The 26,562-nt window shown below is 36.2% G+C and overlaps 1 protein-coding gene across 1 annotated transcript; it reads right to left on the bottom strand.

The window, feature by feature from the left end:
* Nucleotides 1–4,739: 4,739 nt before the first annotated feature.
* Nucleotides 4,740–5,741, bottom strand: LOC107020879. The gene has a single exon (XM_015221410.1). The coding sequence runs from the start codon at nucleotides 5,739–5,741 to the stop codon at nucleotides 4,740–4,742; it is 1,002 nt and encodes a 333-aa protein (XP_015076896.1).
* Between the last annotated feature and the right edge of the window lie 20,821 nt (nucleotides 5,742–26,562).

The raw sequence follows: 26,562 nt of genomic DNA on the forward strand, positions 1-26,562 counted from the left end.
ATAAAACCCATACCTAAAGTCATTCAAAGTGTTCTTACGTGCAACAAAAATCCCCCCACTAAGACAACATCTCACTACCGAAATCACAAGCACAATCCTTAGAGAACTTGGTTTTTGCTTTTCGTTTTGAAGCTTATTTTCTTTTTGAGTTTGAGCGTTCAAGTTCTTGATGAACTTTAGGACTTCTCTTAATTGAGTTAGCTTAGTATTAGGAGATTAGGTGGAGACTTTGTCAAATTAGGACTTCTCTTAATTGTTTAAAAATCTGATTTTTTTATGGGTAAGTGAAATTACCATCAAGCCCCTACAAAATCAGATTATAATCACCAATTAATCGACCTAAATGTTTCTTCCACCATGGTTCGAGCCTGGGTGAAGCCTTACATGCAAAAAAAGTCAATTTCGGCCAATCCCTACCCGAATTGCCCCTCCTCTTTAAATTAATTAATTAAATATTTAGGGTAATTACAATACTACCCCTAGCTTGGAAAAGATCATTTTAACCCTAGACCCTACAAACCTAAAATTACCTCTTTTAAGTCGGTAAATCTCATCCAGGTGAATCTCTTCAATTCTGGTGCCCTATGGTGGTTCTCACCTTGCCTAGATCAACTAACTCACCATGTTGGTTGGCTTGGATATTGAATAGGCTCTGAGGTCTGGTTCTACACGCAACAAGCCGTGTGAACTCGGTCTAATCCATCCATTCTAGGTACGTTTAAGCATTACTTAGCATAGTCATTTTCAGGTTGTTACGTTATCCCCCCCCCCCAGGAACATTCGTCCCCGAATGACACTTCTAATTATCTAGTACAATGCCAATCATCTATAGAACATATGCATACCTAACTAATTCAATGATTTTTATTGATGAAAATCTGATTCACATATTAGCAGGTTGGCGCACATCCTTGAAACCTACTAGAAGTTTCACACGAATAGACTAAGGAACTCTTTCCTAAACTAGTCTCATCAAAGCATACAACATAAATAAACACATAAGTAAGATAAATCAGCTACCAACATGATGACTCCAACACATGAACTTCATACTAGTGCATAAAACCATACACATGAAAAATGAATTAAGGCTACGCACCCGAGACATCACCATAGGTGTCTTCCCCTACACCCCTAGTCTAGAGTCCGAAGAATTGTTTCCTTTTTGGAGCCTCTTCACTTGGACCATTCGACTGAACTTTCTCCTTCCCTTTTTCTCGACCTCTCATATACGGACAATCCTTCATCATTTGACCCGATTTTCCATAACTGTAACAAGCGTTAGAAACCATCAAACACTCTCCTCCATGTAGTTTGCCACACTTCCTACAAGGTGGCCTCTACGAAGGTCTATCTACTTCATTGTTTCTCTTAACTCTGGGATCAGAATCTTTATCACAGCGACCCTTGGACTCCCCTTGGTGGGAGAGTCCCTTCTTAAACTTGGGCTTATTCCTCATTTCAGTACTTCTCTTCCTTGAAAAATTCTCCTCAGCTTGCCTTGACCTGTTCCCTGCCCTATGTTACGACCCGATTTCAAAAACTGAAGGGTTTCGAAGCCGATTTCGCAACTTTGGCCAATTTGTTATATTTTGAAAAAAAAAATTGTAATTTAGGGAGTCGCCACTTTGCGTATTGGAAAGTCTGGAAAAAAAGTTGTGAGTGAAAAATGTAACGCCTATACAAATATAATTTGTGCAAACCTGGTATAACATGTCATACTGAAGGAAATGACGATCCAATTATAATTTTAGTGTGTCATGTTGAACGAAGTGACGCTCCAATAATAATTTAACGTGTCACGTTGAAGGAAGTGACGCTCCAATAATAAATTAACATGTCACATTGAAGGAAGTGACTCTCCATTAATAACTTAACGTGTCACATTGAAGGAAGTGACTCTCCAATAATAATTTAACGTGTCACGTTGAAGGAAGTGACTCTCCAATAATAATTTAACTTGTCACGTTGAAGAAAGTGACTCTCCAATGATAATTTAACGGGTCACGTTGAAGGAAGTGACTATCCAATAATAATTCAACTTGTCACGTTGAAGTACGTGGCTCTCCAATAATAATTTAATGTGTCACGTTGAAGGAAGTGACTCTCCAATAATAATTTAATTTGTCACGTTGAAGGAAGTGACTCTCCATTAATAACTTAACGTGTCACGTTGAAGGATATGACGCTCCAATAATATAATGTGTCACGTTGAAGGAAGTGACGCTCCAAAATCAGAGAATCAGGTTGTGACAGAGTAATCTGAGCAACTTTTGTAGTTTGTGAAGTTGGTGATTTCTTTAGTTGTCATTACAAATCTGTTGTCGCTGCACTCATAAAAAATTATTAGACAAGAACAGGAAACTTAATAAATGTCAGGACTTTTGAATGAGTCACGGCAATCTGGCATCCATAGAGAACGCGAGATTCTGGAAGAACAAATCGAGAACTTTTAACTTTTGAAAGGAGACTTTAAATACCAACTAGGGATCTCAGGCGAGATGTGTCCCTACTTTGAATCTGGAATTTCGTGTAAAGAGAAGATTGGTTTGATAAAAGTCATCTTTGAAACTTGAAGTTGAACGAAGATTTGGATAACTTTAAACTATTTCAAAAAGTTGCCCCTGTTTCCAGTCCAAGAGTACTTAATTGAAAATTTTTTACGACACCAGAATGACTAATTCAAAAACATGCCTCAGTTTCCTCTGGGGCATGTAATTTGAAACATTAGGAAGACCGAATCCTTATATAGGATTGCCTACGTATCTTGCTGGAATAAGAAATCAGGTCTGACGTAGTTCGAACTTGAAACTTAAAGAAAACTTTTTTGAAAGAATGAAAATTTTGCCTTTAAAAGGGACGAGAGATTTGAAAAAAAAAACTCTTCAAATAAAATAGAGGATAAAAGTCAGTTTGGATTGGTTCCTTGGTGTCAGGAATCCTTCATAATAAAATTTTTGGATAAGGACTAGTGTGTGTCCTTTGTCTGGTGAATGTCTGGTTGAAAGGATCTCTTGAAATTTCGACTCCAATTTTGACGACACCTGCAAAGCTCAGATGTAATTAGTAGCAAAAATTATCAAAGTAAAAGATAAGTTTTCAAATGAAGTTTTTCATCTTATATTGATTTGAATAACGTTTTATGATCATCACCCTTGCGCCAAGCTATCCCATCTGGTAAAAATATAAAATGTGTAAGTCACAGTGAATTCAAATGAAAACTTTAAAATATGAGCAAGAGTAGAAATCATCTGAGTCATGATGAGGACACTGTGGGTCTAATGATATGTTGTAACTTTATAGTTCCTGCATCCAAAGAAAAATTCTTAGTTTTGAGAGACTGATCCGAGTTGGCTTTGTCTTGCCATCCTGATGCTCTTTTGCCTTCTGGATTACAAACTTGTTTGGCCTTGAAATGCCACTTGATGGAATTTTTTAGGACCTCCTCAAAAATTCTGTCACGGTTTAAAAGATAACATAAACTTTGAAATTCTATAGTTTTCAGTTGAATTTTTGAGTGAATCTCGAAAATTCTGCCCCAGTTGCAACTCTGAAGTGATCCTTGATTCTGGACTAAATAAATTTCTCTTTCTCATGAATTTTGAGATCCTCTCAAAATCTGCCCCAGTTTTCATTATAAAGGGAAATGAAAAATTTACGGGGAACAAGACCGAGCCGGCGCGACGCTTACGTATCCCGTTGAGCAGGAATCAGGCCAAACGTAGTTCCAACTCTCGAGGATTAACAGGATTAGAAAAATTTTAACTAAGAAAACGACCGAGGCCAACATAGGCCGCCTACGTATCTCATTCTTGAGAATTCAGGTCAGACGTAGTTCATGTACAAGAAAACATTAAAAAGGGATAAAGGGGTGACCGAAGCCGACATAGGCCGCCTAGTATCTCATTTTTGAGAATTCAGGTTAGACGTAGTTCATTACAAGTGAAAGATGCTTAAAAGGGAAATCAAAACCAAACAAAAGATTACAATGTAACAAAGCGATAAAAGTGTGATTATAGAGAAATAAAATAACAAACTCTAAATGCTAGACTAAAAGCTGACAAAAGTGCGACCTTCAGGAAACTTGCTTCTTCTTTGAAACTGGTCATGTTAACCACTACTCCTTATGCTTGGGTAACGTATTGGTATTCACATTCGGTGGAGCTTGAGCGAGTTTTACCACCTCATTATCAATTAGATCTTGAATTTTGTGTTTGAGAGTGATACACTTCTCGGTATCATGACCAACAACCCCTGAATGATAAGCACAACGCTTACTTGGGTCATACCACTCGGCTGAAGTATTCACGGTCTTGGCTTCCACTTGATGAAGTATTCCTGCCTTTCATTCTCTCAAAAAGTTGACTCCGTGTCTCGCTCAATTTAGAGAAGATACTAGCAGGTTTTTTCTCAAAATTAGGACGACGTGCATTGTTTCGAGAATTTTGCATCGGTCATGGAGAACGAAATGTTGCTTGATTGTTGCAAACATAGTATTGTGAATTAGGATAGCCTGGAGGTGGTTGACGGTTATATGATGAAGCTCCTCGGGTCGTTATCATCAGAACTTCTTTCTCCCTTTTCTTTCCAAAAGAACCAGTTTGATAGGTTCTATTAGAAAATTGAGATGAAGCGTAACTCATTATTCTTCCAGTTTTGAGACTGCCTTCAATCATTTCTCCAGCCTTAATAACTTCAGCAAATGCCTTTCCACCCATAGTCACCATTCACTCATAATATTATGATTCTTGAGCTTGAATGAAGTAGGTGATCATTTCTGATTCCTCCATAGGTGGGTGCACCCTAGCAGCCTCTTCTCTCCAACGAATGGCATATTCTCGAAAGCATTCAGTCGACTTGAGTTTCATCTTGGTAATAGAAATTCTATCGGGAGCAATTTCAATATGAAACTTGTAGTGATCCACAAAAGCATTCGCCAGATCATCCCAAGTACGCCATTTGGTCACATCTTGCTTAGAGTACCACTCCAATGCTTTTCTAGTTAGGCTTTGATTGAACAACTTGATTTCTATCCCTTCATTGTTTCCAATGCCAATCAACTTTTCACAGTAAATTTTCAAGTAAAAGAATGGATTTCCTGATCCACTAAACTTCTCAAACTTTGGAATCTTGTAATCGGGTGGCAACTCAACCTCAGAAAATGTGCACAATTCTTCGTATCTAACACTCTGGCTACTATCGGACCCACGAAAACCTCTCATAGCATCCTCCAAACTTTTCATCTTCTTATTCATCATTTCAGCATCAATTGATTTTCCATCCCCCTCAATTTTAACATAGTGATTTACATATGGGCGGTGAAACTCTGGAGTCTTGGTAACGGGTGGAGCAGTGACATAAGTGTACACTGGCGGAGTGTGATGTGTTACCGTTGGAGCTTTTGGAGGGGAAAATGTGTATACAAGAGGAGTATCCTGAGTTGAATTAGTGAGTGAGGCGCTTTGAGTTTGTTGAAAGGTGGCAAAGTGATCTCCTTGATGAAACTCAGTCGAAGTAGGATATACAGGTGGCATGGACCCCCTTGCGCGAGCATCAGGTGGTTGATTCGGAGAAGCAGCTTGGTATTGAGCTACCAGGAGATTCAATGTGCTAATTTGTCGCTCTAGACGAGCAATGACCTCCGTAGGTGATTCTGTCGCTAGTGAGGCACTAGGATTGGCCGCGATCGATGAAGTGGGGATCATTTCGGACGAAGCAACAGTGTGAATAGTGGGATCCATTTTTGAACGAGTCCTTTTAGTAGTCCAAGTAAGAAGTGAAGAGTCTGTAGAGATTCCCTTGACCTTAGACCGTGTAAAATATGAATGTTCTGCCAGCGGATACTTTGGTGAAGTGAGCAAGTTTGATTACCAACACAAATCAATTTCTCCTTCTGAAACAACTCAAAAATAAAAAAGTTAGTCCATTAATCATAATAATCAACCAAAGTAACATATAAAACAAATAACATGTGTTTTTTTTAAACAAACTAGTCCAAAATTCAAAGAAAAGGTGAGTTTCTAGAAAATGATCAAATGAAAAAGAAATGTTTATTGTGAACTGAAATTTTAACGAGAAAAAAGGGTTTGGTTCAATTGGAAATCTCTTTCGGAGAAACAAGCATCTTGATATTTGCTTGAAATTGGAGGAATGTTTAGTAACGCCTGCTAGTAGGTGTGGAAAATAATTTTCAAGAAATAACGAGGTCAACGTGAATTTGAATGATGACCTAATAATTTTTTAAAGTTCTGGAGTAATTTTGAACGTATTTTGGTAATGGAGTTATAGTATTTTGGAAGGTTTGAAAATTGGATTGATGTTCTAGAACATTGTAACAGAATAATGGACCAATTATGCTTAAAGCAAAAACATATGTATATAAACACATAGGCCAAACAAGCACGAATGAAACAAAATTTGTAACAATTAACACGCAAACAATATATAACACCTCCTAACATACATGTGACCTTTTAAGCCAAAGGTAAGCCTAACGTTTGAAGGATGTGTATATCATTTGTAAATCGTTCCATTGCCCAAAATATTTATACAAAACTTATGAATAAAATAAATAGGGATACACAATAGAGGAAAGGGAAATAAATATTAGTCCCACGTAGGGGTACAATGTTAACTAAGCTAAGCTTCCATATGAATCGTCATTACCGAACTTCTTGATGCATTTGAATTACTTCCTGATGAGGAGTATCTTCACTTGAATTAAACAAAGAAACTACCTAATAAAATAAAAAAAACCAACCCAAAAGGAAAATGGTACTTACAAATCAACATACATATCCTTCAAATTTAACAAATAGTTGGATGTTCGTCTTATATTGACCGAAGGTCAATTAAACACAAGGTGATCTTCTAATGGACCCAATACACCATGGGTATTGGATCATCTTAGGTAAATGAACCTATAAAAGGATTTTGGCTTAGAGCTAACTTAGTTGACTAAGAGTGAGCTTTCTTTATTGTGGATAGGTGACCCGAGCGGACTACTTGGGTTGGGACAATTAACGACCGTTGACTATACAGTAGTCAACTACATTCGCCAGGGTGCCCCTAGAAAAGTTTGGTTGACGAATGATGTGAACCCGCATAATCATCCTTTAAGTAAAAAATAAAAAGAAGTGTCGTTTGACGGAATAAATGTTATGCATGCAATGACAGTAATATTCAAAATTTAAACACATACTTGCATAAAGCAACATTTAATTCAAATAATGGTTAGCCAAACAATAAAATACTTTTGGTTAGAACCTAGATGAATCCCCAGCGGAGTCAGCATTTCTGTTACGACCCGATTTTGAAAACTGAATGGTTTCGAAGCCGATTTCGCAACTTTGGCCAAGTTGTTATATTTTGAAAAAAAATTGTAATTTAGGGAGTCGCCGCTTAATCTTTTAGGAAAAATTAAGAAAACCATAAAAATATTTTTTATAGAAAACATTTTCAAAAAAAAAAAACAAAAAAAAAACCAGAGTCGGGTAAGAGTTCAATTAATTCTATAAGGAAGGGTTTAGGCACCCTAGAGAACCCGCTAACACGCGGTTGACCGACGGATTTTAAAGTGGGCTAATTTTTTAAGAAAAACTTCAGAATAGTTGAAAAATCTTATTTATTTATTTATTTTACTATTATATATGAAAATGAGAAATCTTTTGATCCTTGTATATATCTGTATTATCCCAAACAATGAATAATCCAAATATTGAAGCGTCAAAAAATAAAATTCTAACTTAACAATTTATCCGAGTCGAGTTTTTGAGTTGAATAATCAACACAGTCACTTAGACGTGGATTTGAAAGCTAAATACTAACTATGAAAGAATATGGATAATTCTCAAGTTAATCTTGAATCTTAGGTTATGTAACTTAAAAGAGGTTTTGAAGATTTACATATTTAAATAAACAAACAACAAAATAGAAAAACCATAAAAAAAACCTCCAAGGATTCATCTAAGCTAAAAAAAAAAAAAGTTAACCACGAAAAAAAAGGGTTAGCATTCACAATGACCAAAATAATAACGAGGAAACAAACTTAAATAAAAAATTATAAAACTGAAATTTCCATCCCCTACTCGACCATTTCGGGGGCTGAAATGTCGATTTGTTACTTCGTCGATTTTGGATTTTAACCCCATTTCATGCTTCTTGCTTAGCTGCTGCCGGGATTACTATATAAATTGGACTTGTTAAAGTCCGAGAAATCATCAATTTGTGTCCCTTTGGGGACCTGTAGTTGCTGCTTCAGGTTTGGGGGTTTAAACCCAATTTTTGCTCTCCGTTTTAGCTCTTTGGAAGTGTTGTTGCTGCTGATTTTTGGGTGTTTAACCCAATAACATGACTCCCTTTCACGACTCCGAAGAAGGTTGACTCAAGAAGAGGAATAATGAAAGAGAAGGGAGTCCGGATGGACTCAAATAAGATAGAGGTACATGCACAGAATGAAATAAAAATTAGCAACTAATCGAGAAATTTTCAGAAATATTCTGCAAGTTATTTGGATGAAAAGAATAATCAAATCATCTACCTTAGTGACAATAATATGTCAAATCTCATAGGTGAACCACTTCAAATGGGCATGAAATTTTCAAAGGAAGATAAGCATGGATATGCCAAACCCCAAAACTTTAATCACACAAATCAAATAGACACATAATATCTAAAATTCAACCACAGAGCTTAAACCCACTCCTAATATAAGAGACAAATTGCTATGCATTAAGTTAAATATCTTAAGATATGCACTACGGAAGTGTATTATAACAGAGAATTGATAAGTAATGTTAGATTATTAGCATTTTAATATTAATATTTAACATATTAAATTGCTTTATTTTGGAGTTATAAGAATGACCATTGGTAGGCATTTGAGTTTTAAACTACCAATTTAATCATGCTATTCATCTTTGACTTGGTAGCCATGCAATGCCATTACTTTGGCTTTATTGGTTGAATTCATCGTAGAGATAAAAACATTCCAATAAACATTGGAATGGATAACTCTACATCATCCATTAGCATTGGTTGTCCATCACTTTATTTCATTCTTAATTCCTCCATTATTCTTTGTAACCTATGTAACTCCTATTGTAACCTATGTAACCTACGTAACTCCTATTGTAACCTATGAAACTCCTAAGGCCATCATCTTCACTATTTACTACCTCCATTATCTTCCTATTCATTGCTAGGAAGACTTCTTGTAGTATAGATAGTGGTGGTCTTCATTTGGTTTGTACACACAAAACACAAGAGAAAACAAAGAGTGAAAGAGTTAGTCTAAAAGAGAGTTCTTATTAGTTGAAGGGAGGTGTTCTTTTTTGTGGAGCTTTGGACTCAACTCTTGTCCAGAATTGTTGAGTTATACTTTGTGAAGGCTGTTGTATCCTAGAGGGGACAAGTCAAAGAGGACTACTGCTGGACCGGTGAAAACATTTGCTGCAGTGGGCTTGAATCTCCTTAAAGAGAGCGAGATATCCGCGCCTCAGCCTGAAGAAATTAATTTCTTCATTTTATTTTCAATTGTAATCTTGCAATTTTATTATCTTGTAAGTTTTTCACTAACAAGTAACAATACAAATATGCATTCTTGGTAAAAGAGCAACTAGTAATTTTAAAGGTACATGAATATTAACAAATAATCATCCTCATTGATATGAAATGATAAAGCATTAGCAGCAACACTAACGAGATTTATACAAAAAAAAAACAATTCCTATGTTCAAGGCTATAATCGGATATATATATATATATAAAGAAAAACTAGCTCAATAAATCCTAATTTATTACTAACTAGAAAGCTACACTTGATAAAGGAACACTAAAAAAAACGAAGAACGCAAAGGCATATGGAGTCATAAGGGTACTAGAAAACATCTTGGAAAATCAGTGAAGAGTCAAACCACAACTAATTCCATTATTTTTTTTGAAGCAACACTCCTTATGGATAAGCGAATTTTAGAGACGTCAATACAACAACTACGAAATCAGGGACTAGAGATTGGAAGGATCTAAACTGCTCATGGAATTAAGTTTAAACTAGAGCGAGCTCCCTTATGCTAAGGACGAAGCAGTAACCCGACTTAGATGAGAAGAAAATCAAGCTAAATGCGGACAATTACTAAAACGGACTAAAAAAAACTATATAAAAAGATCTTGAACAGTAACTATGAAGAACACGATCAAAAGAACCATCAAGCCACGAAATGTTAAAGAAAACATAACGCAAAACTAGAGGCTTTAGCAGTCAACCCAAACGAACAACGCTTAAGAAGTGCGTTTACTAAACTTTAATAAGCATTAGCTCGCTAGATCAAAACTAGATTAAATGACTATTAAGGAATAAACAACAATTAATCCTAAAATGTAAATTCGCCTGTCGATTTTAAAGTAAGAAACGAGCTTAGAGAGAAAAACAAATGTCGCAGTAACTCGAACAACAGAAGGTTAATGGCTACTTCTAATTTTAGATAAGACCATAGCTAAAATTCACTAAACAAGGCGAAAGAAAAGAAGTCACAATTAGTTGATCAATTCTATCACAGCTAAGAACCAAACAACACTATAATATTTAAGCTCGACTTAAACAACCATAATAAAATCTAACTATGCTAAACATATTACTACAAACTACTCTAAATAAAATTTATGAACACACATAATGGAAATTGTAGAAACAAAGAAATATTACCTGGTTTTGGGTAGCGAACCGGATGATGACTTTACGGAGACGATTACACCACCCCTCTAAACTCGAACAGTAACAAAAGCCACAAAATTTTAAACTATGGAATCAAGAATTCCCAAAATCTTTAGGGTACTCTTTTTTCCGCGAATCCCCCCTTGAACAGTGAATGGAGTGGATTGATATAGAAACCCAAAAATCCCAAAAAGGATGAAATATCGATGTGGGATTGCTGCCAATTGAAAATTTGCTTGAGAAGCGATGTGGGAGAGGCCGAATTCTCCAATTTTCGCAGAGAATAAAGTGTACGATCTAAAAAGAGCACACCGAACGGATCGATTTGCTGTCAGGTCGCGCTGTTTTGGGTAATACGCAAGTTTTCGGTCTCACATCTGATTCTCTCAACGAAGAGAAGTAACAGGGGTCGGTGGATCACTGCATTGCTGTTGGAAATGGGTAAATATGGAATAAAGTTGACTTGGGTTATTGAAAACTTACAGAAAGGTCTCAAAAAAAAATTTTATTTTATTTTTTTAAAAAAAAAATGGGTTAGGGTTAAAGTTAGATTTTTTAGATTTCAGAACTTAAGAAATATCAAAATTGAGTTAATTAACGGCTAAAACCCAAATAAGACGAATTAACGTTAATTAATTAACAAGTTTCCAAAACTTGACGAGATGAAATAATCAAGCTAATTATAAACTAAATAATTCAAATTTATAACCATAATCTAAACTACACTAATTTTAAAAAAATGCTTACTAAAAATTAAAAAAAATATATGATTTTTGAAATATTTATAAAATATGCTAATTTTATATACAAAATTATATAAAACTTATATAATTTTTAAAATTATAAAAATGTTAAAAACTTTTTAAAATATCTTTACAACATTTTGAATTTATAATACCAATTATTTCAAGTCGTTTGAAATTCTAGAAACCCAAAATTCAATTCCAAACATGCAGGGTCAAAATTGGGTGTCAACACCCTATTGTGCTTCCTCTTCCTACTTTCCTCCACTTGCTGGACATGGACCATAAGCCTGGAAAGGTCCATGCTGTCATGCAGCATAGCTGCCCTACACTCATCCTCCGAATCCTCTGAGATCCCTGTAAGGAACCTGCTCATCTCGTCCCTGCTGTTCGACACAAGGGAAGTGGCATGCCTGGACAACCTCACAAATTTCAAGGAATACTCCCTGACAAACATCGATCCCTGCTTAAGGTTGATGAACTCCTCAACCTTAGCCTCTTTCATCTCCCTAGGGAAGAATCTCTCAAGCAAGGTTGTCTTAAAAAGCTCCCATGTGACCGAACCTCCGCCAAAAGACCTGCTATCCTGCCACATCTTGCACCAAGCATGTGCAACATCCTTGAGATGATACGAGGCCAGCTCAGCTTTCTCAATTCCCGTGGCCCCCATCGCCACCAGAATCTTCTGGACCTTCTCCAAAAACTCCTGAGGATCCTCTGCAGTCTTAGATCCTGTAAATATTGGAGGATTCATCCTCGTAAAATCTCGCAACCTGTTTGCCATGTTGTGGGCTAGTGGGTTCTCCCGCTGAACCTCCTGCCTGTTGGCCAGGGCCGTCATATCTTGGGTGTCACAACCCGAAACCATACCCTAGAAATTAGGGTACAATCTCAGATTATAACCGGCTTACTCGACCTCCAGGAGGTCTTATATAATCCCTTACATATCATTCATTGCATCAATATAGTGAAAAGTAATGCAGAATTAAAACCTTTCACAAAACATAATATAGTCGTCAAAATATCTTTCATATAAAAGTAATAGGAAATACTAAGTCTCAATCTCATCATCTTATGACACTAGAATACTTGGTACACGGCCCATACATCAAAATACGAATATAAAAATACTTATTCTATTACAATACTTTGAATGAAAACATAAAAGACATATATGCCCTCGAGTCAAGTGAGGATATACTTCAACTTCTCTTGGACGATCTTCTAAGTCCAAGTATTAACTTTTCAAATCTCCTCACATACCAAGAACAATATAATAGATAAAAGTATGGAGTTAGTACAACCACATGTACTAAGTATGGCTTTATGCATAAAAATCATGAAAACGGACATTTATTGGAAATATGCATCTTTTTCTTCAAAAATCATATTTTAATCATAAGGACAATATTTAGCAACTTAGAAACACATAAGAAAACATTTAAACAACAAATCAGAATTTTTAACTCACATAACAGTGAGGTGCATTCATTGTACAGTGACTAAATTCACTGTTACAGAATTGCTTAAACCTCACTTTACACACCCTTTAGCATGTAATCTTCTCACTCAAAGCTATCCTAAAATTCACTTAAGTCACACAAAGAGAGACAGCCCATACACCCTCTCTAGATGTGCCTAAACGACCCTTAAGATTACTTATAATGAGTCACATACATACTTAGAAAGTATCATAAACATCAAGGTAAGATTCTTCTACCAAAGGTGAACTCTAAGTCTCACTTGAATGAGTTGGGAAGAGACGCCAATACAATCACTCTCACACACACTTAATAGTTCCTATAGACTCCCTAAGATAAAATCATGCTCACATAATACATCAACACATAGGTGATATGACATTCTCCTTCCAAAGTCTATCAAAACACCTACTTACGTATATCAAGAAGATAACGTCCATAGTGACCTCTTCGAGATTACCTAAATATTCCTTAAGACTACCTAACGCTTAGATCATTTCCACAAAATCAACCAACTTCCCTAACTAGAGTCATCCTAAAGACTTCCAAAGATATGACATAAAGAGATCATCCTTTATGCCCTCTTGATACTTAAGCTAAGGAATTCTTAAGTCACTTTAGATGAGGTACTCATTTATTTAAATACTCCTTAACATAAGTCATTAGTTCATTAGTTCATTCAGACTTATACATCACATAAAGGACATTCATGTAATGGTCTTAGACAAAACCTAGGAACTCCACATAACACCTTCAAATTCTATTGTGCAATGTCTAGATAGAGTCCAATACCACCACCTAAACTCCATTAAGTCCTACAATGCTAAAAGGTAATCCATATGATGAGAATAGGCAATACCCAACATAGACCATGATATCTAGACATGGAATCCGGAGTTCTATCCTACTCCGATAATGTTGTTCTACTTGCCGATGGTAGAACTTAGATACATCCCATGTAGGCACATGATTAAGGAATATGAAGGGCATACTTTGTAATCTAGTCTCATACTTAACTACAACTACTTTCCCTTACCATACTCACTCGGTGCTAAGCCTTCGTTCACATAGAGTAAATCATACAATAGGTTCACATAAAAGGGTTCCATAACAAGTTGATAGCCCAATCACATTTACCCTACAATGGAAGGTCCACTAGGGCTACCTCATAATGGCGACAAGAAGCTCATGATGACTTTCCTAAGGATTAATATGATTCCATTCCAGCAAACTAACCTAAGTCCATCATTCCTTTACTTTTGAAGGATACCATTACGGCTTACACTTCAACAATCTTAACCTTACCCTTAAGTCAAGGTTTTTACATAATAGACTCTCATATCATTATTTAAAGTCACATGTCATTCATATATTCAAGACTAAGAGTTCTAACATCCTAAATCAATACATCACTATTCATAATCATATATACATCAAGCAAGGGACACAAATCAACCAAGACAAGATACCACATACTTCACTTTTAACTCATAATGCAAGTCATTCTAGAAACACCTAGAAACAATCGAATATCTTCAATTCATCCTATATATCTTCATAACATCATTAATGTACTCCACATACACTCACAAATCCAAGTAGGAATAACCAAGACTTAACCCTAACACTATACTCATAATGTCAAAGTCATTGTCTGACATGATCACTTAAGGCAACATAAGTAGAAGAAAACAGATATGACTTTACATGTAGATAGATTATATCATTCTTCACATAATCAACTACACAAATCGCCACATTACTTCAAGTAGTTGCCAATAAGGCCATGCTCATCATATTGCATAAAGTAACACCGACAAAGCCACGTCTATTGCAAGTGAAACATTTAACACCACCACCATAAGTGGACCATACCAATCACAATAGAATTGAAATATAATTATCATCAAATTAAATAAAATGGGGCAGCATACCTTCAAACCCTCTTCCACACTTCAGTTCAATGCAAAATCAACCAATTCAACATCACAAGGCCCTTACCCATGGCCATGAACAATAATTCAAAGCAATAACCATAAAACTCAATGAATCTACATCAATTCAATCTAGGTTTAAGAATCTAAGATCAATTAGATATCAGTTGAATACAATTCTTATATCAGTAGAAAGCCCATAAGAAACTACATAACAATTCAACGATATTAGCTTAATATCAAGTGACCCAATAAGTAGTCAAACTAGGGTTCATCAATTTACATGGGTTCATAGGTTTTAGGTTGAAATCATAAATACAATATCAATTAGATCATAATGCAATGCTTAGATATCATTTATGCAAGAACCCATGGTACAATCCCAAAATTGGACAATTCACTTTAGAAAACTTTGAAAAACATCTTGAGAGTTGGGCTCCTTGATGAAACGAGTTTCAAGGATCAAAATCCATACCTCAAGGATGATACTCATTACTTTGATGAAGAATTTCCACTCAAAATATCACCTCCAAGCTTTTTCTTTAATTTGGACTTCAATGAGGTCTTTGGGATTTCTTAAGGGATTTGGGGTTTTCAATTCGGAAGATGAAGTCTTTAAGGTGTTTACCCTTTCTATACATAATTAAAATATCCAAACGACCCTTAATAAACCTTCAATGACTTAATTTAGAAGTGGGGTGAATTTACCAATTCACCCCTAACTTGGCAGCAGCCTGCGCAGGAAGACAGGTCGCTCGACGCCTGCCCTGATGGGGCGTCACCACCACGACGGGCCGTCACTGTCCACGTCGGTGGTTACAGTAGCCTGCCAAGGCTTAAATCTTCACCCATGTCAAATTCCCCCATGATGAAACCCTTCGACGGGGCGTCAACAGGCCTACGAGCCGTTGACTGCTTCGTCGTCTGGGCCTGCCTGGGACTGTTTTGGCAACAGTTTTGGATCCTTCCTCAAGGACCCTTAGATGGTCCTTGGGGATAATTTCCCGGACGTTTCTAATCCAATTAAAATTTTATATAAGTTTAACACCTCTCACTTGAATTTCATAAGAAAAGAACACATAAAACTAGACGAAACACGCCTAGACATACAAGGTCACTTCAATGTATATCTTTCGAACGTCACCAAACTTCATGAAACTTTAAACACTGACTATACATGCTATATTAACTCAATTAAGAACCTTAAAATATCATTAAACAAACATAATCACATAGAACCATATAAGAGACATTAAGGTGACTTAGTCGTCGAACGTCTTAGTCGTCCCTTGACGTTTGACTTCCAACTCACCTAATACTATAGCTACTGCCTCTATACCATATATTAGACATATTTAGGACCTTAGACCATCAATAGAAACATTGTAGGCTCTATTTAACCTAGGTCATCTTCAGGGTCTTACAATCTCCCCCACTTGGACAACGTTCATCCTCGAATGACACTTGCCACTCTCCGAACACTTCCATGATTAGAGACTCAACTAACAGCTAAGAACCATTCCATACAACACATATCCAAGAAGTAAACATCAACTTCACATAGTCAAGATATTCACAACACAAGAAGGAACTAGAAAAGAATTATATAACTCATTATGCTACTAAACTCACATTCTTCAATCCAAATAATAAAACTCATTTTATATTCAATACCATGCTTATATATATCAGTTCTAACCACATTACAACATTTTTAGACCAAAGAATCAAATAGTCATTTTTACAAAAATATTACAGTAAACTATTTCTACATGCTACAGTGATTTTATGCAATTTTCAAATATCCAAATTTTAGGCAATTCATTATATAAACATGCTAATATACAAAGTAACACCATATAAACACATCTTAAAAGATAATCAAGGCTTCATAAAACACACAATGCAAGAAGTTAATGAAATTTAATTTCAACCAAACTCCAAAACATCTTGCACAAGAAACAATTTCAAGGACTTCTACCCATGTACAAACCATACTCCACCACTTAGAAAGAATTCATATCACAACAAAAGAAAGAGAACTTACCAACATCATCATCGCTCTCCTTCTCATCCGGCTTCTCAACCCTAGAACGGAGTGCATAGAAACACCTCTTTGTTGAAGTATCATCCTTTGGATCACTAGGAGAAACATGCTTACCCTCTCTACCTCTAGAAGCAATCATAGGACAATCTCTCACTTTGTGCCCATCTTTACCACAACCAAAGCAACTCTTGGTACCCAATAGACACTCACCATAATGTTTCTTGCCAAAATTTGCACAAGTAGGCTTGCCATCCTTGGAACCACCTCCTTTCTCAACCTTGAACTTAGCACTCCTAGATTCTCCTTGATATTGAACCTTCTTCTTAAACCTAGTTTTCTCTTGATCACTAGCACCACTCCTTTTCAAACTTCTAGCCATCCTCCTAAGTTTAGAATCTTCAATTGATTGTGCATACACCATGAGTCTAGCTAAGGTCATATCATAATGCAACATAGTGGTACGACATTCTTCAACCACTAAGTCGGCTACCCCTGTCTTAAAACGACTCATTTCATCTCTTGGATTGGACATAGGAGAAGGGGAATACCTAGACAAAGTTGAGAATTTCAAAGAGTACTCCTCAACACTCATATTACCTTGCTTGAGATTGATAAACTCCTCCACCTTAATTTCTCTCCCCTCTCGGGGAAAGTTCATACCAAGAAAAGCTTCCTTAAATTCTTCCCATTCAATAGGACCCGATCCTTCCGGCCTATTATCCTTCGATTGAGTGTACCAAATTTGAGAAACATCCCCCAATTGGTACGAAGCCAACTCCGCCTTCTCCCTAGATGTAACCCCCATAGCACTCAAAACATTGTACACTTTATCAAGAAACTCTTGGGGATCCTCATTTAATTTAGAGCCAAGAAATATAGGAGGATTCATCCTCAAAAAATCTCTCAACCTAGATGTGATAGTTCTATCCACAACCCTAGGCATCATATTCAAATTAGCTCGCATAGTCACTACTCGGGCTATAACAATCAAAGCCTCTCTAATCTCCCTATTAGACATCTCCGAAACCTCAATACCTCCTTACACATTAGGAATAGGATCACCTTGGTGAGGCACTTGGGCATCTTAATCACCTTGAACTCCTTGCCCACCTTGAGGTACTTGCTCAACTTTCTCAACTTGAGGGGGAACCTCCTCATTCACCCTCTCCTCTTCAAACCTTCTAGAGGCAATCCTTCTAGTATTCATCCCCTAGAAAACACAAGGAAACTCATAAGAAGGATAATCATAACATTTACTCTACCGCACGATATAGGAGTAAAAAAGAAAGGAAACTCTATCGTCCTATAGCCTCTAGCCCATAGATGTGTCGCAACTCACACCGATGGTCAAGACTCTACTAGACGTGACTTGATGAGACTTCTTGATTCCTAATAATACTTTCACCAACCAATGCTCTGAGACCAAGATTTTCACATCCTAAAACCATACCCTAGAAGTTAGGGTACAATCTTGGATTGTAACCGGCATCGTCGAACTCTCGGAGTTCTTAGACAAGCCTCTTTCATATCATTCATCGCATATACATAGTGAAAAGTAGTGCAGAATTAAAACTTTTCACAAAACATAATATAGTCTTCCAAATCTCTTTCATATAAAAGTAATAGGAAATACAAAGTCTCAATCTCATCATCTTAAGAAACAAGAATACTTGGGACACGGCCCATACTTCAAAATACGAATATAGAAATACTTAGTCTATTACAATAGTTGAATAAAATCAATACTTTGAATAAAAACATTAAAGACATATATGCCCTCGAGTCAAGTGAGGAGATACTTCAAATTCTCTTGAACGATCTTCTAAGTCCAAGTCTTCACTTCTCAAAGCTCCTCACCTACCAAGAACTTTATAGATATATAAAAGCATGGAGTTAGTACAACCACATGTACTAAGTATGGCTTTATAAATAAAAATCATGAAAACAGACTTTATTGGAAATATGCATCTTTTCGTTTTTCAAAATATGTTTTAATCATAATAACATCATAAATCAATATAGAAACACATAAGATACTTTTAACATGTAATTTCCTCACTTATATTCATCTTAAGATTCACTTAAGTCTCACAAAGAGAGACCGCCCATACACCCTCTCTAGATGTGCCTAAACGACCCTCAAGATTACCTATAATGAGTCACATACATACTTACAAAACAATCATAAACATAAAGGTAAGATTCTTCTACCAAAAGTGAACTCTAAGTCTCAGTTGAGTGAGTTGTGAAGTGACCGCCCATACAATCCCTTACCACACACTTAAGAGATCCTGTAGACTCCCTAAGATAGAATCATTCTCACATAATACATCAACACATAGTTTACATGACATTATCCTTCCAAATGCTATCAAAAGACCTACTTAAGTAAATCAAGACGATAACGTCCATACTGACCTCTTTGAGATTACTTAAATAGTCCTTAAGACTACCTAAGGTTTCGATCATGTCCACAAAATCAACCATCTTCCCTAACTAGAGTCATTCTCAATACTTCCATAGATAAGACATGAAGAAATCATCCCTTATGCCCTCTTCACATTTTAGCTAAGGAATCCTTAAGTCACTTTAGATTAGGTACTCATTTATTTACATACTCCTCAACATAAGTCATTATTTCATTAGTTCATTAAGACTCATACATCACATAAAGGACATTCAAATAATGGTCTTGGACATGACCTAGGAACTCCACATAACACCTTCAATGTCTATGGTGCAATGTCTAGATAGCGTCCCATACCACCACCAAAACTTCATAAACTCATCTAATGCTAATAGGTATTCCATATGATGAGAATAGGCAATAACCGACATAGAACATCATAGCTAGACATGGAATCCGGAGTTTTATCCTACTCCGATGAGGTTGTTCTACTTGCCAATGGTAGAACTTGGACACATCCCATATAGGCACATGGTTAATGAATATGAAGGGCATACTTTGTAATATAGTCTCATACTTAACTTGAACTAATTTCCTTACCATACTCACTCAGTTCTAGACTTAGTTCTCATAGATCAATTCTCATTAAGGTTCATACAAATTGGTTCCATAACAAGCTCACAACCCAATCACATTTACCCTACCAAGGAAGGTCCACTAGAGCTACCTCATAATGGCGACAAGAAGATCATGATGACTTCCCTAAGTATTAATATGATGCCGTTCCATCCAACTAACCTTAATTCCATCATTCCTTTACTTTGAAGGATACCATTAGGGCTTACGCTTCAACAATCTTAACCTTACCCTTAAGTCACGTTTTCACATAATAGACTCTCATATCATCATTTAAAGTCACATGTCATTCATATATTTAATACTAAAAGTTCTAACATCTTAAATCAATACATCACATATTCATAATCATATATACATCAAGCAAGTGATACAAGTCAACCAAGACAAGATACCACATACTTCACTTTTAACTCATAATGCAACTCATTGTAGAAACACCTAGAAACAATCTAATATCTTCAAGTCATCCTATATATCATCATAACATCATTAATATACTCCACATAGACTCATAAAGTCAATTAGGAATAACCAAGATTTAACCTAACACTATACTCATAATGTCAAGTCCAAGTCAAACATGATCACTTAAGGCAACATAACTAGAAGAATACATATATGACTATATAACTTCACATGTAGATAGATAATGTCATGCTTCAGATAATAAAACTACACAAGTATCCACATAACTTCAAGTAGTTTCCAATAAGGTCATGCTCATAATATTGCATAAAGCCACGTCATTTGCAAGTAAAACACATAACACCGCCACCATAAGTGGACCATACCAATTACAATAGAATCGAAGTATAAATAATATCAAATTAAGGAAAACCGGTCAGCATACCTTTACTCCCTTATCCACACTTCAATTCAATGCTAAATCGACCATTTTATCATCACAAGGCCCTTACCATGGCCATAAACAACAATTCAAGCAATAATCATAAAATCCAATGAAATCTCTATCAATTCAATCTAGGTTTAAAAATCTAGGATCAATTAGATAACAATTTAATATAATTCTTATAAAGCCCATAAGAAACTACATAACAATTCAACAATATTAGCTTAATATCAAGTAACCCACATTATAGTCAAAAACTAAGGTTCATCAATTTACATATGTTCATAGGTAATTTAGATTGAAATCATCAATACAATCAATTATATCATAATTCAATGTTTAGAAATCATTTATGCAAGAACCCATGGTAGAATCATGAAATTGGACAATTCACTTTCGAAAACTTTGAAAAACATGTTGAGAATTGGGCTCCTTGATGAAACGAGTTTCAAGGATCAAAAATCATACCTCAAGGATGATAATTCTTCACTTTTATGAAGAATTTCGACACAAAAACCCCTCACCAATCTTCCTCTTCAAGTTGGACTTCAATGGAGGTTTTGGGATATTTTCTAAGTGTTTTGGGTTTATGATTTTGAAGAATGAAGTCTTCCATATGATTACCCTTTATATACTTAATTAAAATATCCAAAAGACCCTTAATAAACCGTCCAACACTTAATTCAGAAGTGGGGTGGATTTACAATTCACCCTTTGACATGGCAGCAGACCTGCGCAGGAGAACAGGTCGCGCGATGACTTGCCCTTGACGTGGCGTCACCACCTCGATGGGCCGTCACAGGCCTCCATCGGTTGCAACAGTGGCTGGCCAAACTTCCATTCTTCACACAAGGATAAGTACCTCACGACGGTACCCTTTTACGGGGCGTTAAAGCCATGAATGGCCGTTGACTGCTCCATTGCCAGGGTCTTCATGGGATAACATGCACACTGATTTTGGGTCCTTCCTCAAGGACCTTTAATGGTCCTTGGGGATAATTTACCGGACGTTTCCAACCCAAATATGATATCCTATAATTTTAACACCTCTCACATGAATTTCATACAAAACGAACATGTAAAACTCGACGAGACACGCCTAGACGTACAAGGTCGACTCAAGACATATCTTTTGAATACCTTGGACGTTCTTGGTCGTTTGACCTCCAAACTTCACAAAACTTTAACCACTGCCTATGCATGCTATATTAATTCTATTAATAATCTTAAAACACCATGAAACATACATAAACACATAGAACCACATTTTAGATATTTAGGTAACTTAGTCGTCAAACATCTTAGTCGTCCTTTGACGTTTGACTTCCAACATCTCTAATATTTTAGCTACTGCCTATATACCATATATTAGACATATTTATTACCTTAGAACATCAATACCAACATTTTAGGCTCTAGATAACCTAGGTCATTTTCGGGTTTTTACAAGAAATTTGTGGGTTAATTGTGACGAATTGTGATTACTTAGGGCTAACTAAGTACATATTGGTGGTTAATTGATGTTGCTAATTGATATTTCGTTTGATCAATATTCCTTTCCCAATTTTTCCCAAATCTTGGATCTTGCTTATGAATTGTTTGGGAGTGATGACTGTATTGATTGTTAGACTTGTGTTAACTATGTTATTCATGGACTGCCTATTGTCATGTATTGTTGGGTTTGGATCGACTTCTTGAATAATTCATGGATGTCTCCCTAACCCTAACCCTAAATATTGTTATTATGTTGGCTTATCATTGGTTATGTTGGTTAATTGGATTTGCATGATGAAGTTATGAAAGTATGAACATGTTATGAATGTAATGATTTGGGAGATGATGATAGGGGTGTTAATATGAGTAATTGAAGGTAATTCTCTTGTACACCTTAGTTACTATGTTATGAAGTTCTCACATGATGTTGGTTTTGATGAATGGATATTCTCATCACATACCCTATGAGCTATGTATATGCTATACAAGGGGTTAATCCCCTAGGACCTATCTTATGAACTAATGTTTAATAAAAACTTAACGGTCCTATAAAAAGGGAATATAGCTTAGCACTGAGTGAACATGACAATGTGAAGTGTTCCTTCACAAAGGAAGGGAGGTATACACTATTTTCTCTCATGAGGTGAAAACTACAATGCTATTTAGCATAATAAGGGTTTCTAGTAACAATCTCCTAGTTCCTTAACTATGTGTCCCCATAGGAAGACTAGCTAGTGGATGCACCTAGATGATATTATGATATATATGTCCTACCTTGGCAAGTATGATTCCCTCCTTTTGGTGTGAGAGGATAACACCGAATTCTATGTTTATCTCACATGGTATATTGTCGGTTATGGCAAAGTTTCGCGAAAGTAAATTGAATTGATAAATTATAATGCTAATATCAACACTAACTAGGACTACTTAAGGGGTATCACTTAGTGTAGGTAGGGGAATGGGACTTTATCTATACATTGCACAAGTGGACCTTGAAGGGAAATATAGGAAGGGTTCTTTATGTAAATATGATATATGTGATGTTGTTCTTACATGATGATGGTTTCACTTGTTATACATGATGGTCTAAATTGCTATATATGATGTTTGACTACACTTTTTTATGAGGTTATATGATGGAAATACAATGCTTATGTTCTCTTTTCTACTTGACTTGGTTTATGTGGGGTTATGGGGCTTCATATAGACATTGCACTAGTTGGGTTGGATTGAGATTGTAAGGTATTATGACATGGTGATGGAAGGTATTATAAATATGAATTGTGGATTATGGTTCCCTAATGATGTACTTTTGAACATGAATATTGGTATGGTTCATTGTTGTTGTGTTATGGACTTGAAAAGGCTTAAATGTGCATAAAGGCTTTTCAAAAGTGTATTTAGCATGTTTATACTAAAAGGTCCTTTTGTGCATATTTCCTAATGTTTTACTTGCATATATCCATACTTAGTACATATGGTTTGTACAAAACCATATTCTCTCTATTTCTACAATTATGTAGGTTCGGGCCATTGAAGAGTTTCAAGGCCAAGGTTCAAGAAACTTTAATAGATTCCGATGTTGGTGAGTCACCAAGTCCGAGGATGAAACCTACTATTCTAGTTTAGCTATTTGACTATGCCTAAGACAATGTTCTATTTTCTTAGTTTGAGACTTTACTATAAGTTTATGAGACATATTGTAATAGTGACTTTATTGTAAGTTCTATATGAGACATATTGTAATAGGGTAAGGGCTATGTCCCAAACATTGTATTTCCGATATTAGATGGTTATGTGTGAGACAATAGTAGACTATGTGGATGAATTTGACTAAGTTGATAAATGAGAAGTCTATTTAAACTTCATATCTAGATAAATGAGAAGTCTATGTATACATCATAAGTAAAGTTTTAATTTTTTCATGTTTTTTTACTTATGAAATGCGATGATGCATGATGTGGGATTGTCTAAGGCCTCTAAGAGGATGAATATGCTGGTTACAACTAGGGGGTGCTCCCCGATCGTGACAAACTTGGAATCAGAGCACGAGGTTGAATAATCTTAGGATTGATGTCTCACAAACCACATCTATGAAGAGTCTTGTTCATGATTGTGAAGCGCGCCACACTTATAAGCCTAGATAAAGTCATGCCACCATGGAGCATTGTCGTACGACACTCTTCCTTCACATCGGAAACAGCGGTCAAGAACCTACTCATCTCATCTCTAGGGTTAGCCACCAAAGATGGAGCATACTTAGATGATAGGGTAAATTTCAAGGAATAATCTTCAACACTCATGTTACCTTTCCTAAGGTTTATAAACTTCTCAACCTTAACCTCCCTCTTCTCACGGGGAAAGTATCTCCCTAAGAATGCTTCCTTAAACTCTTCTCATTCTATAGGACCCGATTCCACCGCCCTATTGTCTTTCCATTGAGTGTACCACACTTTGAGCGACATCTTTTAATTAATTTAAAACCAACTCTGCCTTCTCCCTAGAAGTCACCCCCATAGCATGCACTATCTTATACACCTCATCCAAGAAGCCTTGGGATCCTCTCCCACCTTAGAGCCAAGGAAGGTAGGCGGATTCATTCTAACAAAGTCCCTCAACCATAAGGTCATGGTACTCTCAAGATCATTCATCCTAGGCCCTATTTCTCTATTTGCTTGAGCCGTCATGGCTCGAGCTATGGTAACAAAGGCTCCTCTACCCTCCTCATCAGTCATGTTCGGGGGAACCACCGAAACCTCATTCCCTTAATTACCTATAGGGACTTGTTCACCTTGAGGAACTTGAACACCTTGTGGAACTTGTCCACCTTTGGGAGAAACTCCCTCATTCACCACTTCCTCATCCACTCTTCTTGCGGGCGTCCTTCTTGTATCCATATCCTATAAACACAAGAGAAGAGATTAGAAGAAGACATTTATAACCTCAACTCTATGGCATGACACAAGAGTAATGAAGACAATGAAAAATCTATCGTCCTATGGCCTCTTTCTCATAGATGTGTCGCGACTCACACTGAAGAACAAAGCTCTACTAGAGGTGGATTTTACTAGACTTTGAATCCTAAAGACTACTCCATAACCTTATGCTCTGACAACAAGTTTGTAATGACCCAAGGGTATATCCTAGAAGTTACATGGCGTATTCGACCTCTCGGAGGTCTTATACAAGACCTTAGACATCATTCATCGCATATATATGAAAAGTAGTTCGGAATTAGAACTTTTCACAACAATAGTCCAAATCTTTATAGAATATAAGAAACAACTAACTCTCAACATATCCATGTTAGACACATATAATATCTTAGGGTCACAGCCCTTATATCAATTTTGAAAAGAACCTATAGTATATTACGAAGTCTTTTAGAAAAAGAAATAAGTCTTGTCCTCGAACATATGAGGACATACCAATCTTGAGAAAATGTTATTTCCCAAGCTTCAAATTCTAAGAGAATCCTCACTTGACACCTACACTTATAGAAATAGAAACATATGGAATTAGCGCATTTAATGCACTAAGTATGATGAAGATGCAAGAAAACCATGCTAAAACGGACATTTACTTTATAACATACTTTTCATTCTCTTTTGGTAGAAACTTCATAAAATATATATAAGAACCATTTTCAAGTCAATATTCACATATAAGACATATTCAAGTGATTCATAAGAGACAACCATATTCATACACATAAACATTTAAACTACCTACCAAGAGTTATCCTAAGGCCCACCTAAGTAAGGTATGAAGAGACCGCCCATACAACCCCTTCACACCCTCCTAAGTGATTCTCAAGACTTCACAAAGTAAGATTATTACTTTTTTATCATTTAGACTCTCCATCTAAGGTTTCTCTAAGACTCACCTAAGTAAGACATGAAGAGACCGCCCATACACTCTTTCAAGCCTACCTAAGCAATCCTCAAAATTACCCTACATAAGAACCTTTCTATTCAACATGCATTGACTAAGTCAACCATATTCATTACGCCATTTAAGAGACCATCAAACGAATAGATGACTTCACATAATGATCTTGGAAGAGACCTAGGGAACTCATCCTAGCAACTTCAAGGCCTACTCGTGTCATGTATAGATATCGTCCTATTTCACTACCTACACATTGTAGAACCTATCAATACTAGAGTGTACATCCCATATGATGAGACTAGGAATTAACCGACATACATACTAGCTTGGTATGGAATTTGGTGTCATAAGAACCCCACATCGGG

Source organism: Solanum pennellii, chromosome 1 (genome assembly GCF_001406875.1).
Source record: "Solanum pennellii chromosome 1, SPENNV200".
NCBI classification, from domain to species: domain Eukaryota; kingdom Viridiplantae; phylum Streptophyta; class Magnoliopsida; order Solanales; family Solanaceae; genus Solanum; species Solanum pennellii.

What these genes read in the sequence shown, in the direction of transcription:
- LOC107020879 (XM_015221410.1), bottom strand. Translation starts at nt 5,741, where the DNA reads ATGGATCCCACTATTCACACTGTTGCTTCGTCCGAAATGATCCCCACT.